Source organism: Leuresthes tenuis, unplaced genomic scaffold (assembly GCF_036924035.1).
Source record: "Leuresthes tenuis unplaced genomic scaffold, fLeuTen1.0.hap1 SCAF_21, whole genome shotgun sequence".
Classification (NCBI taxonomy): Eukaryota; Metazoa; Chordata; class Actinopteri; order Atheriniformes; family Atherinopsidae; genus Leuresthes; species Leuresthes tenuis.
This window is the reverse complement of record NW_027325375.1, coordinates 1,793,262-1,806,526: the sequence shown is the minus strand read 5'-3', so window position 1 is coordinate 1,806,526 and position 13,265 is coordinate 1,793,262. Positions and strand designations below refer to the sequence as shown.

General features: G+C 43.4%; 1 protein-coding gene across 3 annotated transcripts in view; it reads right to left on the bottom strand.

The window, feature by feature from the left end:
• The window catches only part of ehbp1l1b (EH domain binding protein 1-like 1b), a 36,007-nt gene extending 25,033 nt beyond the window's left edge, over positions 1-10,974 (bottom strand). Inside the window, exons 1-12 of one of the 3 annotated variants that reach the window (XM_072374272.1) lie at positions 10,382-10,974; positions 7,765-7,822; positions 6,835-6,930; positions 6,145-6,198; positions 5,009-5,187; positions 4,697-4,815; positions 4,499-4,585; positions 2,845-3,531; positions 1,185-1,250; positions 951-1,088; positions 610-852; positions 284-431 (exon numbers count right to left, since the gene is read on the bottom strand). In XM_072374272.1, the coding sequence (XP_072230373.1) occupies positions 284-431; positions 610-852; positions 951-1,088; positions 1,185-1,250; positions 2,845-3,531; positions 4,499-4,585; positions 4,697-4,815; positions 5,009-5,187; positions 6,145-6,198; positions 6,835-6,930; positions 7,765-7,822; positions 10,382-10,485 (1,979 nt within the window). In that variant the 5' untranslated portion in view covers positions 10,486-10,974. The remainder of the gene's footprint in view (positions 1-283; positions 432-609; positions 853-950; positions 1,089-1,184; positions 1,251-2,844; positions 3,532-4,498; positions 4,586-4,696; positions 4,816-5,008; positions 5,188-6,144; positions 6,199-6,834; positions 6,931-7,764; positions 7,823-10,381) is intronic. The other 2 variants (XM_072374273.1, XM_072374274.1) reach the window with 2 other exon arrangements.
• Between the last annotated feature and the right edge of the window lie 2,291 nt (positions 10,975-13,265).

Here is a 13,265-nt window from a genome sequence, read left to right as displayed (position 1 = left end):
AAATGAACTAATGAAAAAATGTACATGTAAAGCATTCAGTTGATAATATTTACTGTAGAAATCTGACTTTACAGAACAGCAAATATGGGGCGAATATGCCCTTTTTCCCCTGAAGCCACCATGACAACGATAAGAAGAAGATAAAATCAGAGCTTTTTGGCCTCTTCAAAACTTATTTTTTCCAATTCCAACCGGTTTTATCTGCTTTGCTGTTTCCTTCAGGCCTTTTAAGCTCTACTGACAGATTTTTTTCTCCTCAGACTGAATCATCCCACGAACTCACCTGATCTTTCCTGATCCAGCTTTCTTTTCCGTGATGGCAGCCTTTGAATCCAGGGCTGGTTTGACTGGCTGGTTAGATATTCTGTTGTTTGCCACTGCCTGGTCAGTTTGAGAAGATTTTTTGCCTAAACTGAGGGGGGATGCTGAGCCTATAAAGAGGGACAGCAAGATAAAAAACAGAATATATTGTATGAGTCACAGCTGCAGGAAAAGAGAGAGAAAAGGAGGCAATTTATACTGCTAACAGCATGGATCAAGTTGCCTTAAAGTGACTGAAAGCTGAAATAAACACAGACAGGGGACGGTTTAATGAACGGGCCGCTGTACCTGACTGAGAGGAGCTGATCTGAGCAGGAGGAGCAGAAACAGTGACAGCGAGAGGGGAGGAGAAAGAAGTAGGGGTGGGAAGAGAAGAGCAGTGGGGGGGTCCAGGGAGTGGAAGGGTAGCAGAACGGGCTGAAGTCTCTGGTTCACAGAGAGCATCAAGATCTGGACTAGTTAACAGAGGGACTGGGGGGATGTCGCCACCTGTTGAAGAGGAGTCAGATATAAGCCACGCCCCTTGAGCACCTGAGGAAGATAGAGAGCAAGGACAGGAAAGGTGATGGCGGAATAAGGAGGAAAAGGAGGAAACGGGACTGAAGAAGGAACATCTTTACATTAGTTACCTGACTCTGAGCTAGAAGTGGGAGATTTAGGGAGAGCTGGTGCTGATGCAGGTGGGGGGGCATCAGCAGAAGAAGGAGAGGGAGAGGTGGGGCGGGCAATTGGTTTGACAACCTGAGGTCTGAAAATGTGAGCATGGCCTGACATGGAGGATAAGAAATAACAGGGAAGGTTAAAGTTTAAGGTGAGCAGCAGCGGTGGATAAGTGTGGCTTCAGTTTGGATGGCTGGACGCACCAGAGATGGAGGCAGAATCATCTGCATCCTGAGCCTCTGGGGGGCGCCGCTGGTATGAAACAGGAGCTGAGGACAGGAGGAAGTGCAGAGGGAGGAAGAGAAATAGTGAAAGTGGAAATGAATAGCTTACATCACAGAAAAAAGTGAAATGTTGCTCCATTTTGTTTTATTTTTTGTCCAGCGAGAGCATCACAAACCAAAGTTCAACACAGCCTGGCTTTCATTGCTTTAGCTTTCCAAAACTAAGCTTTTTCCATCAGATTCAGCTAAAAATGCACTGAAAGGGAAGAAGTTTTAGTTACTGTCACTCTCCAGGTTTAAATGGAGGCATCTTTAGACTCAACATACCTCTTCAAACCACTAATCTCACTGCGTTACCTCAAGGTCCCTGTATATATAGATCAGCTGCGGTGTCATTTTAACCATTTTAAAGAGCTCACAGCGTCATAGTTTGACTTTATTATAGTATGCCGTCCAAATATGTTCAATAATTTGATGTTTTTTCTCACCCCACAGCATCCTGTTATGGTTAATATAGAAGAAGAGTTTCAGCGGATCTCATTTTCATACATATGTTATGAATAAGTTGCTTACATTTTCATGTCTGCTAATGTTGTGTTAATAAGAAAAAAGGTTTGTGATGGACCGGCCTGAGACTGAAAACAGTTTAAAGCTTTAAAGCTTCTGTTGTCTGCCAGTTTTCCGAGTGGCTCAGCAGGGTATGTTGAGCCCAAAGTCAGAGTTTTCAGTCACTATGCAACTTCTCTTCACAGATTCGAATTAAAAAGGTGGCAAAATGCACCGTCCTTTCGCTGATTGGATTGCTGAGAATACCTCAGACAGCAAAACAACAAGGTTGTGTTTCAGGTTACTATGGGAACCGTGCTCTCAGCAGGTGAATCAGACTGAACTGAGTATGTTTTTAGATGTTTTTAGATGTTCTTCCATCCAGTCGGATCCACATTATACTGGTGACACCGGATATATCACAGATTGGATAAATACTTCACATATTTGGTCTAAGAATTAGATGATTTATATGTATTTTTATAGGACAGAGCTAAAGTTTAAGAGCTTTTTGCAGCTACCACAACCTCCTCCTCTCATGAATGCAGTGCTGTTTGTATGTTTGGGTGTGGAAGAAGTGGCAAATGATATGTAAAATGGCCCCTTTTTAGCTCAATGAAAGATCACATTCACTATCCTAGTGCCTGTTATCTCTGAGTGGAGATTAAGGTTTTGTTGAAAGCCTGGCTGTGTTGGAACGAGCTTCGGTCTTTGGTTGAATTCAGAAGAAAGAGTCAAACTAAGATACTTCAGACTGAATTACCTTCAAAACCTGATAGATCTTGAAGATAAAAAGACAAAAGACGAAATAAAATGCAAAAACATGCTGTTTCCTTTGCCTTTTGCTCAGACACTGCTAAAACATTTAGATTTGTAACTCAAAATTCAGATATGATGAGAACTTTCTCATGCAAAGTGCTCCACACACCACACATTATACATTAGTAGCATCGTACATTCAGTTATTGACTTTGTTCTATGGGCGTGAAGCAGAATTATGTGGAAAACAAGGTTAAATCAGACCATCAGACCATCACATGTCAGGAATCAGTTATCAGGAAGCATGCCTGCCTGCTGGCCAGCCTCTTGGTACCTTTAGCTGAGCCTGACTGGAAGATTCTAGGCAGAGAGGGAGGCTGAGACATGGTCCAGGTGATGGATGGGTGAGCAGATGAAGGCTCAGAGGACTTGATGAGTTTTTGGGGAGAGAAAGATTTGGATGGTAGAGGCTGGGTGGCGGTGGAGATGGGCTTATGGGTCAGAGTAGTGGATACAATGAGAGATGATGTTTGGGAAGCTGTGGAAGAAGATATTACTGTAGTTTCAGGTCGTGATAGTGATGAGAAGGGAGGTCTTGGGAACTCAGAGGAACTGGTAGATGGTGCATTTGATTTAGCAGAAGCTTCATAACTTGATGAAGAATTACAGAGAACCGAGGTCATTGCCGAAGAAGACTCAACGGACTTTGAGGGTAAAGTAGAGCCAGAACTGGAGCCTTTTGAAGATGGAGGATGGGGGGCAACATCTGAGAGAGGAAGGACAGAGGAGGCACTTTGGACTGATGGAATATCCGCTGTGACCTGAGACCTTGGAGGATCAGACACAGCAGAAACCTCTGGAAGAACAGGGTTGGTCGTCTTTTTATGCTTGGATCTGGGCGAGGGCTGAGGGGAGGGGCTAAGGTAAGGCTCTGATTGGACAGGGCCGCTGGAGAGGGGTTGTCGGGAGCGACGGGGTGAGGGGTGAGGAGCAATCGGGAGAGGAGGCCGGGAGTGGACAGCTGAAGACAAAAGGACCACCATCGAGTCCACAGGCAGGGTTAAAAGATGGAAGGATGGATTGATGAAAGTTTATAGAAAGAGAACAAATGAAAAAAGAAGAGAAAATTAATTGTAAATGACAATGAAATGAAACTGAAAACTAGATTACTGTTGCAATCGCGTGACCTTTAATGGAGACACTGTCGTGAGGATGCTTTGTTAATCATGTCTGATTGATACCGCAAACCAATTACAGAACTGAGTTGGAAATAAAGCCCATTTAATGTCGTCTTTGCATGTTTTCTCATCATTTTACTCCACAATTCAAAATGTAAAGCTGAACCATCACCACATTGCACCATGGTGTTTAGCCTCATTATGACTTGGCAGCAACAAAGCAGTAAAGAAAACTGTAATTAGCAACACGAGTGAAAACAGCTTAAGGCTGCAAGCCAGCACTGGACTTGCAGAATGAAATTCTGTAAGAATATGTAGAGCAACAAAAACACACAAAAACTTTGAGCTATTTTTGGTCTTTTGAGATTTCTGTTCAAGTAAAGCTCGCAGTGCTTCGCCTACGCTTCACTATTAAAGTTTATGTGCACTTGTTACTTCTGAAAAAGCTAAATATGACGTAATTTCTTAAATTCTTAAAGACGAGAAGCGTCTGAGACCAGCAGTGTGATAGAGTTAGAGTTCAGATCATGTGAGCTTCGCATTCTCACGGTCACAAAAACCTCTCTGTACCGCGCTGCAGCTGGATTTTCTTCAGACACACTTCTGCATCGGTGGCAGTCTACCGTCACATGATTCTCGGCTGTATTTAATGTCTAGGTTAGAAGGATTCAAAGAATCTTGTGGAGAGGACAGCAGAGCAGGTGACAGTAGCGTGTGAAATCCTGCGATATGAAGCAGTTCAGCAACAAACAAACAGATGGGGGTCCTCCTCACACCTCCTCCTCAAGTGAAAAGTGATTTTAAAGCTACCTGAAGCTGGAAAAGTGGCTCCAGTTGAGTTTCCCTTGTCAGGTGGAGGGGGGGCGGGGCGGTTTGGACGAGTTAAAGTGTGCGGCACTGTGTCAGCAGCCAGGAAAGAGAGGGGAGAGCAGAAGGAGGAACAGGAATCAGGTGAAAGAAGGGAAGGTGAAGGGCAGAGAGAAGTAGAAATGAAAGAAGTCTGCAAACCTGCTGCAGTCACAGACTTCTTGTCCTCGTCTTCATCGCTTTCATTGAAGTCGTCCAGGTTCCCGATGTCTGTGGGTTTGACGCTCATCAGGCTGGCAAGGCTCTGCATGTCTTCATCTCTGAGGAAAAAGAGGATCATTTATCACATCGTCACTAAGAAGCCGTTCTTGTAGATGTCTGTTTGTGACGGAGAAGAATCAAAAGGGTTTTAAAACTCTTCATAAATACAAAATATCCCGGCAGTGTAACAACATCAGAAGCACAACTAAACCTGCGTCAGTGGAAGGGAGCGAGCGGACTTGATTTACTCACGTGGCTTTGCCCTCACGAACAAACACACACGACAGCGACAGCTTGAGCGTGGCCTCCACCACTTTGACTGACAGCGGCTTCAGGTTCAGTGTCAGGTCAGTCTGAGTCACTGTGGGACTGGCAAAGCGCTTCAGGTTGATATCAGCAGATGCCAGGACCTTACGGTGACCCTTGTTCTCCTGTATATGATCAACAGAACGACTTATGGTACTTTGTACTGTATTCTTTATTTCTATGTAAAGTGAATTTAGTTTGCTTTATAAAGGGGGAGAGTTAAAGGGGAACTCTGGTGTTTTTAAACCTTATTTCTGGCATGAAATACGTTCATCTGCTCACTGAGAACAGTTTGGTGAAAGTCGGCGTCCTTCAGAAGATATTTAGATAACTGGAGCTCCATATAACGGAGTGAACGGGGCTTAGAGGATGCAGCCTCTAAATAAGGCATTATCTGTCTTTATTTCACCAATACTTTAAGAAGAATGAATGAATGAACGTGTGCTATAGCTCTGTTAGCTCATAGCTCTGTTAGCTCATAGCTCTGTTAGCTCATAGCTCTGTTAGCTCATAGCTGCTGTTAGCTCATAGCTGCTGTTATGTGGCTACTTGCTGCTATAGGAGAGCTAACGGAGGGATTTCTACACAGGCACTCTACTGGGACCACTTCATCCACACGCCCCCCTGCAGCACAGTTTATTCACTCCGTGCTCTGTGACAGTCGGCTAACTTCCCTTGCTGCTGATAGTTTTGTGCAACATGGCAGGATATTTATCAGATTTTGACAATGTGAACGACGACTTTGAGTAAGATGGACGTTCTTACCGGAGTGAATGACCTGTGCTGCAGCGGCAGGCGTCAATGACATCATCCCAGTAGACGAGTGTGTAGAAATCCCTCTATAAGCCCCCCAATAGCCGCCAATAACAACAACACAGCAGCTATGAGCTAACAGCAGCTATGAGCTAACAGAGCTATAGCACACGTTCATTCATTCATTCTTCTTAAAGTATTGGTGAAATAAAGACAGATAATGTGTTTCATGCCAGAAATAATGTCCAGGTTTAAAAATACCGGAGTTCCCCTTTAAAGTTAAACACGTTTGGGTTTTATTCACAGAATAATTTGGATGTGGTACTTACACCCTCAATGACAAATGTCCATTCTTTGTCCTCAAACTCATCGGCATTGGGCTCCTGAAGGGTTGATGACAAAGGTTTGTTTAATCAGACCTCATCCCCACACATTATTCCCCATCAATACAGACATTTACCACTGATAAACGGATCCATTTCCCTGTATAACATCATCTCTTCACGTGTAACTCTCTATCATAGCATTGCAAACGTTCCAATTTCCCCCCAATAAAACATGAACACTTTCCTTTTTCTTTCATCTGAAGGTGAATGCATCAAATCTTAATGAGTACCCTGATTATTTTCTGTTCTCAGACATTAAATATATACAAATACTTTCCTTCTCTACTGTTTATGCAACCATCTGCAGCCTCTAACATTTTTCACAACAGCGGCCAGCACAGAAGCAGAAGTGAAGTAAATGGAGAAAATGTGTCTTTTATAACACCTGATCGGTTATTTGTGTAGGGAAGCAATACCTTCTACTTCTCCATCACCACTATGTTGAATTGTTATGATAAAGCTTCAATAGGGACTACATCACGATACCTAACTTGCTTCATAACGTGTCTCAATGCCACTGATTTTTGTACGTTTGAATGAACATGTCAAGTTTCTTTCCTGATAGAAATACAAACTACCAGTGACTTGACCCGATTGACCTCTATTGTAAACAGTGAGTTCTGGTTCTGGCACCTTGAAGAGCGTCACAGAGATGTCGACGTTTTCCGGGACGGGCCACACCACCATGCCCCTGTAGGGGTTCTTGATTCCAGGCTGCCAGCTGTGGAGCTGCACAACAAAAAGCACATTAACAAAACTGCACGTTTGCAGCTGGATTTGTCCATTTATTGAGGACCAGCTTATGTTTTAGATCAGCAGTTTTGGCATTTTGTTCAGTCCTGACTTTTGTTTTATGGTCTCAAACAGACTTACCGTATTTTTCGGACCATAAGGCGCACTTAAAATCCTTTAATTTTCTCAAAAATCAACAGTGCGCCTAATGTATGAATTAATTCTGGTTGTGCTTTCTGACCTAGAACTGATTTTATGTGGTACACGGCGCTCAAAAATCTGTCAAAATGGTTTAGCTCGGCCTTGGTGAGCTAAGAAGCTGCACTGCTCGATGGATTGAGCATTCAGGCCACCGTAGTCAGGAGCCTCGAAGAGTAATACGACCTGTGCTTCAACATTAAGGTGCATTCATTCATTTTCTATACCCACTGCCCCAAAAATGGCTCCTGTTAGGATACAAGGTTACGGAGCGGGTTTCAAACTCAACGCTATCAGTCAACAACAAGTGAGCTGAATAAAGTTTGACTTTTCTGAGTTTTGTTTAATTTAATGCGCCTTATAGCCCGAAAAATACGGTACATTTAGGTTGGGATTTAAATTAGGCACTAAGTTATGGTGGATAAGGGCTGGGTAATTATTTAAATCAATGAGTGTGCAAAGATAGCCAAGCAAATGCGTTTGTTTTCATACTCTTGTGAGGACTTTAAACTAAGCACACCAATCAATAGGCGAAGTTTTCACAGGTCCTAACCTGGAATAGGGGTTAGAGCTGTGCTAACAGTGGTGTTGTGTATGCAGAAGTGTTTGTTAGGGTTTTTCCTGTGGCTTCACCTTGGAGCACATGCGCCTGTTCCTCCTGGTCCACACAACCCTTAGCTTGTCTGGTTGCCTTTAGAAACACATAAACACACCAAAACAGAAATGACTGCTTGCCTCATGTTGTTACATGACATGTTTCACACTCAAACGCATATATTCATACACAGACAGGGCAAAACCACTAATTGGCTGTGGAAACATGCTGTTTTCATCATTTTTATCTTGAATCTTAATGGTACCTTCAGACAAAGTGGACATTATGCAAAACAGATAAGACATGGTCTCATACAAGGTCTTATGACTGTCACTGCAAATTATGCCTGCGAGCCAAAGACAAAGACTGTGTGTGTTTAAGCAGATGTTTTGAGTCCATTCTAACACCTTTAATGTGTCTATCTGAGTCTATAACAATGTCAGAGAGTTCAAGCACCTTTTCATCTGGATTTACACCACACAATGTGTGTTTTTTGTTGGGGGGTGTGTTGGTAATGTGCTTCTATTGTGTTCACTGAGCCTTATTTGGTAGAGGAAGTGAAAGCGGAAGCTCTGAAGTCATGTGACATCTCCACAGGAAGAAGGAACCCCCTTAATCTGAGAACAACACACTCATGCAGACAAAGACTATAATATAGCTGGATATAATGACACCAATAATTCAACCTCTAACCTAAGATGTGTTTACTTTGCATCACCCACTCGTGTTCACCAGCATAATAACATCACCAGCGTTTAGATGCTTGTCATTGCCTCGCGTTTCTCAAGTTTCAGTGTGGCTCAAGTGTAGTTAAGAAGGCTTTTGTGCACATGTGTTTATGTGGTATGTGTGTTAGTGGGTCGGGGGGGGTGTCAGAAATAGCCTGTAGGGGTGATGCTGTGAAAAGAGAAGAACATCATAGGGACATGACATTAAAAAGAAAGAAGTGGGCACGGTTACAATGGGCAGTGGTAGAGGCCTGAGCCTGGTTTCACAGACAGTAATGGTGTAATTAGGCTTGGAAGACAATTTCCTTTTCTTCTCTGCAATTAACTTGAAATGTAAAAGTGCACGACATTTACAATAGGCACTAATTAAACAACATGTATTCAGATGTCTGACAGCAGCTGTTTCCTTGGTAAAACCCCTGACTCACTAACCTCTCTCATGGTCTTGTCCCATGAAGCATTCCTAGTGTGGCATAAAAATAGACTTGTTAAAATACGCCTGCGTCTCTTTATTGTGTCCTCAAAACATTGCCGAAGGTCCTATCTTTAATGAAACCTAAACCAGCAGGAAGTGGTTGCACTGGCTACTTGGGGACAGCAGCAGCAGCAGCTCTGATCTCATAAATTAATCCTATGAACTGTATCACTCACAAACCAAGACTATAAATCAAACGGAGTTGTGTTTCAAGCCACTTCCAATTATAATAGTCGAATATTTACTCTCTTTGGGCTCTGTTTTTGGTCTCCAGCAGCTCCTCCAGACCAGCAGTTGCAAACAATCTCATACAAAGGCACCTTAGCAGTCAGTGTGAATGGTTTCAGATGCTGGTTTTAAATTAGAACAACCCCCAAAAGCACATGCTGATACATGCGTTCAGATGATAGTCATACAGAGTGAAACAACTCCAGCCGCCCCTGATCGTAAGTGCCAGAAACCTTTGGCAACAAATGCAGGGTTTAATGGCACAAATCAACAAGAGAGTTCACTAAACTCTCTCCTTTTTGCCAAAGTCTCTCCTGACTTTTATCTACCTGCCTCCAGGTCTAAGTTGTAAAGACTATACGACCTGTTTTCTGTATCTGTCTTTCCACAGCTGATCAAACTCTTTCCTGTCAAGAGCAATCAATCGGAATCTGATCTGTGTTTCTTATCATGTTGCTGAACAGCCACTTGCACAATTTTTCTAGGCTTTAACGCAATCTCAACAGATAAGAGGGCCAAGCAAGACGTCCGGGCAAAGGTTTTAAGATACTGCAGAAATGTTCTTGGAAGTTTATTTGTTTATTTAGTAACAAACAGCTAAAAGACAGAAAGCCGGCACGAAAGAAACAGAAACAGCAACAAAAAGTGTTAGTGGTGGACTCCAAAAAAGCCGACATTTATGATCAATTTTTAATTTTATCTCAGCTCCAAATGATGCTCCGCGGCTCAGCTGAGCAAGAAACTGCTCATGAGGGAAAGTAACAGAGCTTGGGAGTGATAAAATGTCCCTAATTTGACGTTACAGTGAGATTAATGAGTCTCATGATGAAAAACAATAAAGCGGGCCCTGGTTGATTGTAAATTAAATAGCAAATCATTTCCTATTTCAAGGCCTATTTCAAGGAGAATTGACTATGACACACTTCATCTAATTATTTCGCCAATGTCTCCCCCCTTACTTCGAAGATAAATTACTTGAGAGATAAGGGATCTTTATGTTGATCTTTTTACTGTCCCTCTGACATTCACGAGAGGCGTGGTCGGGAATCGAACTCGCGCCCGCTCACGCAGACTTACAGGGGACGCCCTCAATGTTCTCAGAGTAGCGGAAAGGGTCACAACATGAGAATGAACTCGAATGGAGTCTTCCTAACTAATAACAACGCGGTTGTGTACATGCCAAACAGTGAGAAACCTTTACATGACGCAGGAAACTGCACTCACCATTTCTTGGTACACTCCAAAACGAGTTCCTGATACGAAGCAACAAACTGAAACTTTGACGCCTTTTTACCAACTCGCTGCAGTCTTTTCCACACCGAAGTCATCACTCGTGTCAGCGCAGTAAAACTTTAGAAAGGGGAAAAGGAAAGATAACGATCCAACTTTGTGCGCTGCCTCTGCTCCTTATAAGGTTTGCGTCTCCTTCCTCTGCCGCTGATGATGATGATGATAAACCCAACACAAGCCGCGACTTGCGCTCATTTGCAGTAACTTGAATTACGCACACTCACAGTACAGAGAAACGTCGTCATGTGCGCCACAGTACAGGCGAAAAGAAAAGAGCTGTATGCAGAAGAGGCAGAAAAAGGCTGGGTTAAAGAGGAACCGATTCCGCCCGGCTCGCTGTCATTCACACAAGCTATAAACGCCTTATGTGAAGCTAAAGTTTCAGCTAAACAACTCCGGCTCGCTCATTGACAGCTCGTCTCCCTCTCTGGCAGTAATCCACATGGAGACAGCACGGCTTTCTCAACCCCGGGCTGTTGTAACGCAGATCTGCTTCCTCTATAGTTAGGCAACCCTCCCTCTTTCCTCCAGTGACAGGAGCCAGTCACAGACAGACAGGCAGAGCGTGAGACGGGATATGCAAAGTGTCAGCGGTGATGCAGCATTAGGTTATGCAAAGTCTTTTATCTCACTGCTTATTGCACGTGTGTGAATGCACCGTAACAGTCATACCTGCAGACTTTGATCCTGGCTGTCCCTTTCTGGGACTATTTCACTTAATCGCTTCTATCACCTGCAGTCTGTATGGCTGAGAATAAACCTTCTGTTTGTTCTTATTTCGGACCAAATTCATAGTTATGAGTCAAGTCACTTCCTGAGTACCAGCTGCGTCACCCAGCACTCCCAGGAAAGTGTGTTTCATCCGTTAAATGACGGAGGAATGTTTCCACAGCTGAGGGCCGGCCGGCTGCAGTAAGTGTTCAGGCGGGGTCAAGGCGCAGGGATTTTCCTCAGTGAGAGCAGGAGGGTATTTTTAGATGGGGAACGGGGATGGATGGATGGACAGAGGCAGCTGGGGTGGAGGAGTGTGGGGCAGCAGCAGGGGGGAACAAATCTCTCATGACTCAGAGTTGGGTTAATATTACCGTGTGGCTCCAGCATTCAGCTGCGCGTTACCGCTTTGTCCAAATACACAAACCCCCGCTAACAGCGCGATGTCCTTCGCTTCCCTAAGATCTTAATTAATTATAAGCAGTAGCCACCATGATCCAACAGGCCCTGCACGGGCGCAGACATGCCAAAGGCAACCCCTTAATCCTATAAAGGACTCGGACTCCCAGACGAAGGAAGATAAAAATCAACAAGTAACCATCAGATAGAATTTGCTTTCGTTCGTGTCTCCAACTATGGATCTGGCAGATTGTTTGCATTATATTCACTCAATATCTGCTGAAATTTGCATCAATTTATTGCCGATTTTTAGTCTAATTTTAGTCGTAAATCTTCTTTTGGTTGTTTTGTGGCTCTCTGCTCCATTTGGATCACACACACACACACACATATATATATATTTATCATTTTTTTGGTCCCTTTTGTATCTCTTCATGCTTTTTTTGCCTCATTATGCCTTCTTTTGCATTTGGGGTCATTATCAAATAACCTAATCTGTTTTGTGTGACAGTTTGGTCACTTTGCCTCTCTTGGTTTCTATTCTAAAGCTCTTTCAGGTCATATTTTGGTTTCTTTAGTATAACTGTATGCATAGACCTGACAGAAAACCACAAAACGGCTGTTATGACACACATCCACATGTCGACATATGCTGAATATAAACAGAGAGCCATGTTCTGAAACATCCCTCCACAGGAAATGTTTTCCCCGTGCTGCTGCTTTAAACTTCAGACGGAGGCCAGCACAGGTCAGCTCGCTCCTAGACTGGAGTGTCCCCTGTTGGTCATGTTTGGCAGCACCCTCCCTGACACTGGCTTCAGTTTCAGGTCTGCGTATAACTCCGGTCCTGGAGGGCCGCTGTTCTGCAGGTTTTAGATGTTTACCTGCTTCAACGCACCTGATTCAGATTAAATGAATCTCTTCAGAAGATTGTTAGTTCTGCACAAACCAGCTAATGAGGCATTGATCTGAATCAGGTGTGTTGGAGCAGGGAAACATCTAAAACCTGCAGGGAAACATCTAAAACCTGCAGGGAAACATCTAAAACCTGCAGGGAAACATCTAAAACCTGCAGGAAAACATCTAAAACCTGCAGGAAAACATCTAAAACCTGCAGGGAAACATCTAAAACCTGCAGGGAAACATCTAAAACCTGCAGGAAAACATCTAAAACCTGCAGGGAAACATCTAAAACCTGCAGGAAAACATCTAAAACCTGCAGGGAAACATCTAAAACCTGCAGGAAAACATCTAAAACCTGCAGGGAAACATCTAAAACCTGCAGGGAAACATCTAAAACCTGCAGGAAAACATCTAAAACCTGCAGGAAAACATCTAAAACCTGCAGGGAAACATCTAAAACCTGCAGGGAAACATCTAAAACCTGCAGGAAACATCTAAAACCTGCAGGGAAACATCTAAAACCTGCAGGAAAACATCTAAAACCTGCAGGAAAACATCTAAAACCTGCAGGGAAACATCTAAAACCTGCAGGAAACATCTAAAACCTTCAGGAAAACATCTAAAACCTGCAGGAAACATCTAAAACCTGCAGGGAAACATCTAAAACCTGCAGGGAAACATCTAAAACCTGCAGGAAACATCTAAAACCTGCAGGGAAACGTCTAAAACCTGCAGGGAAACATCTAAAACCTGCAGGGAAACGTCTAAAACCTGCAGGGAAACGTCTAAAACCTGCAGGAAAACA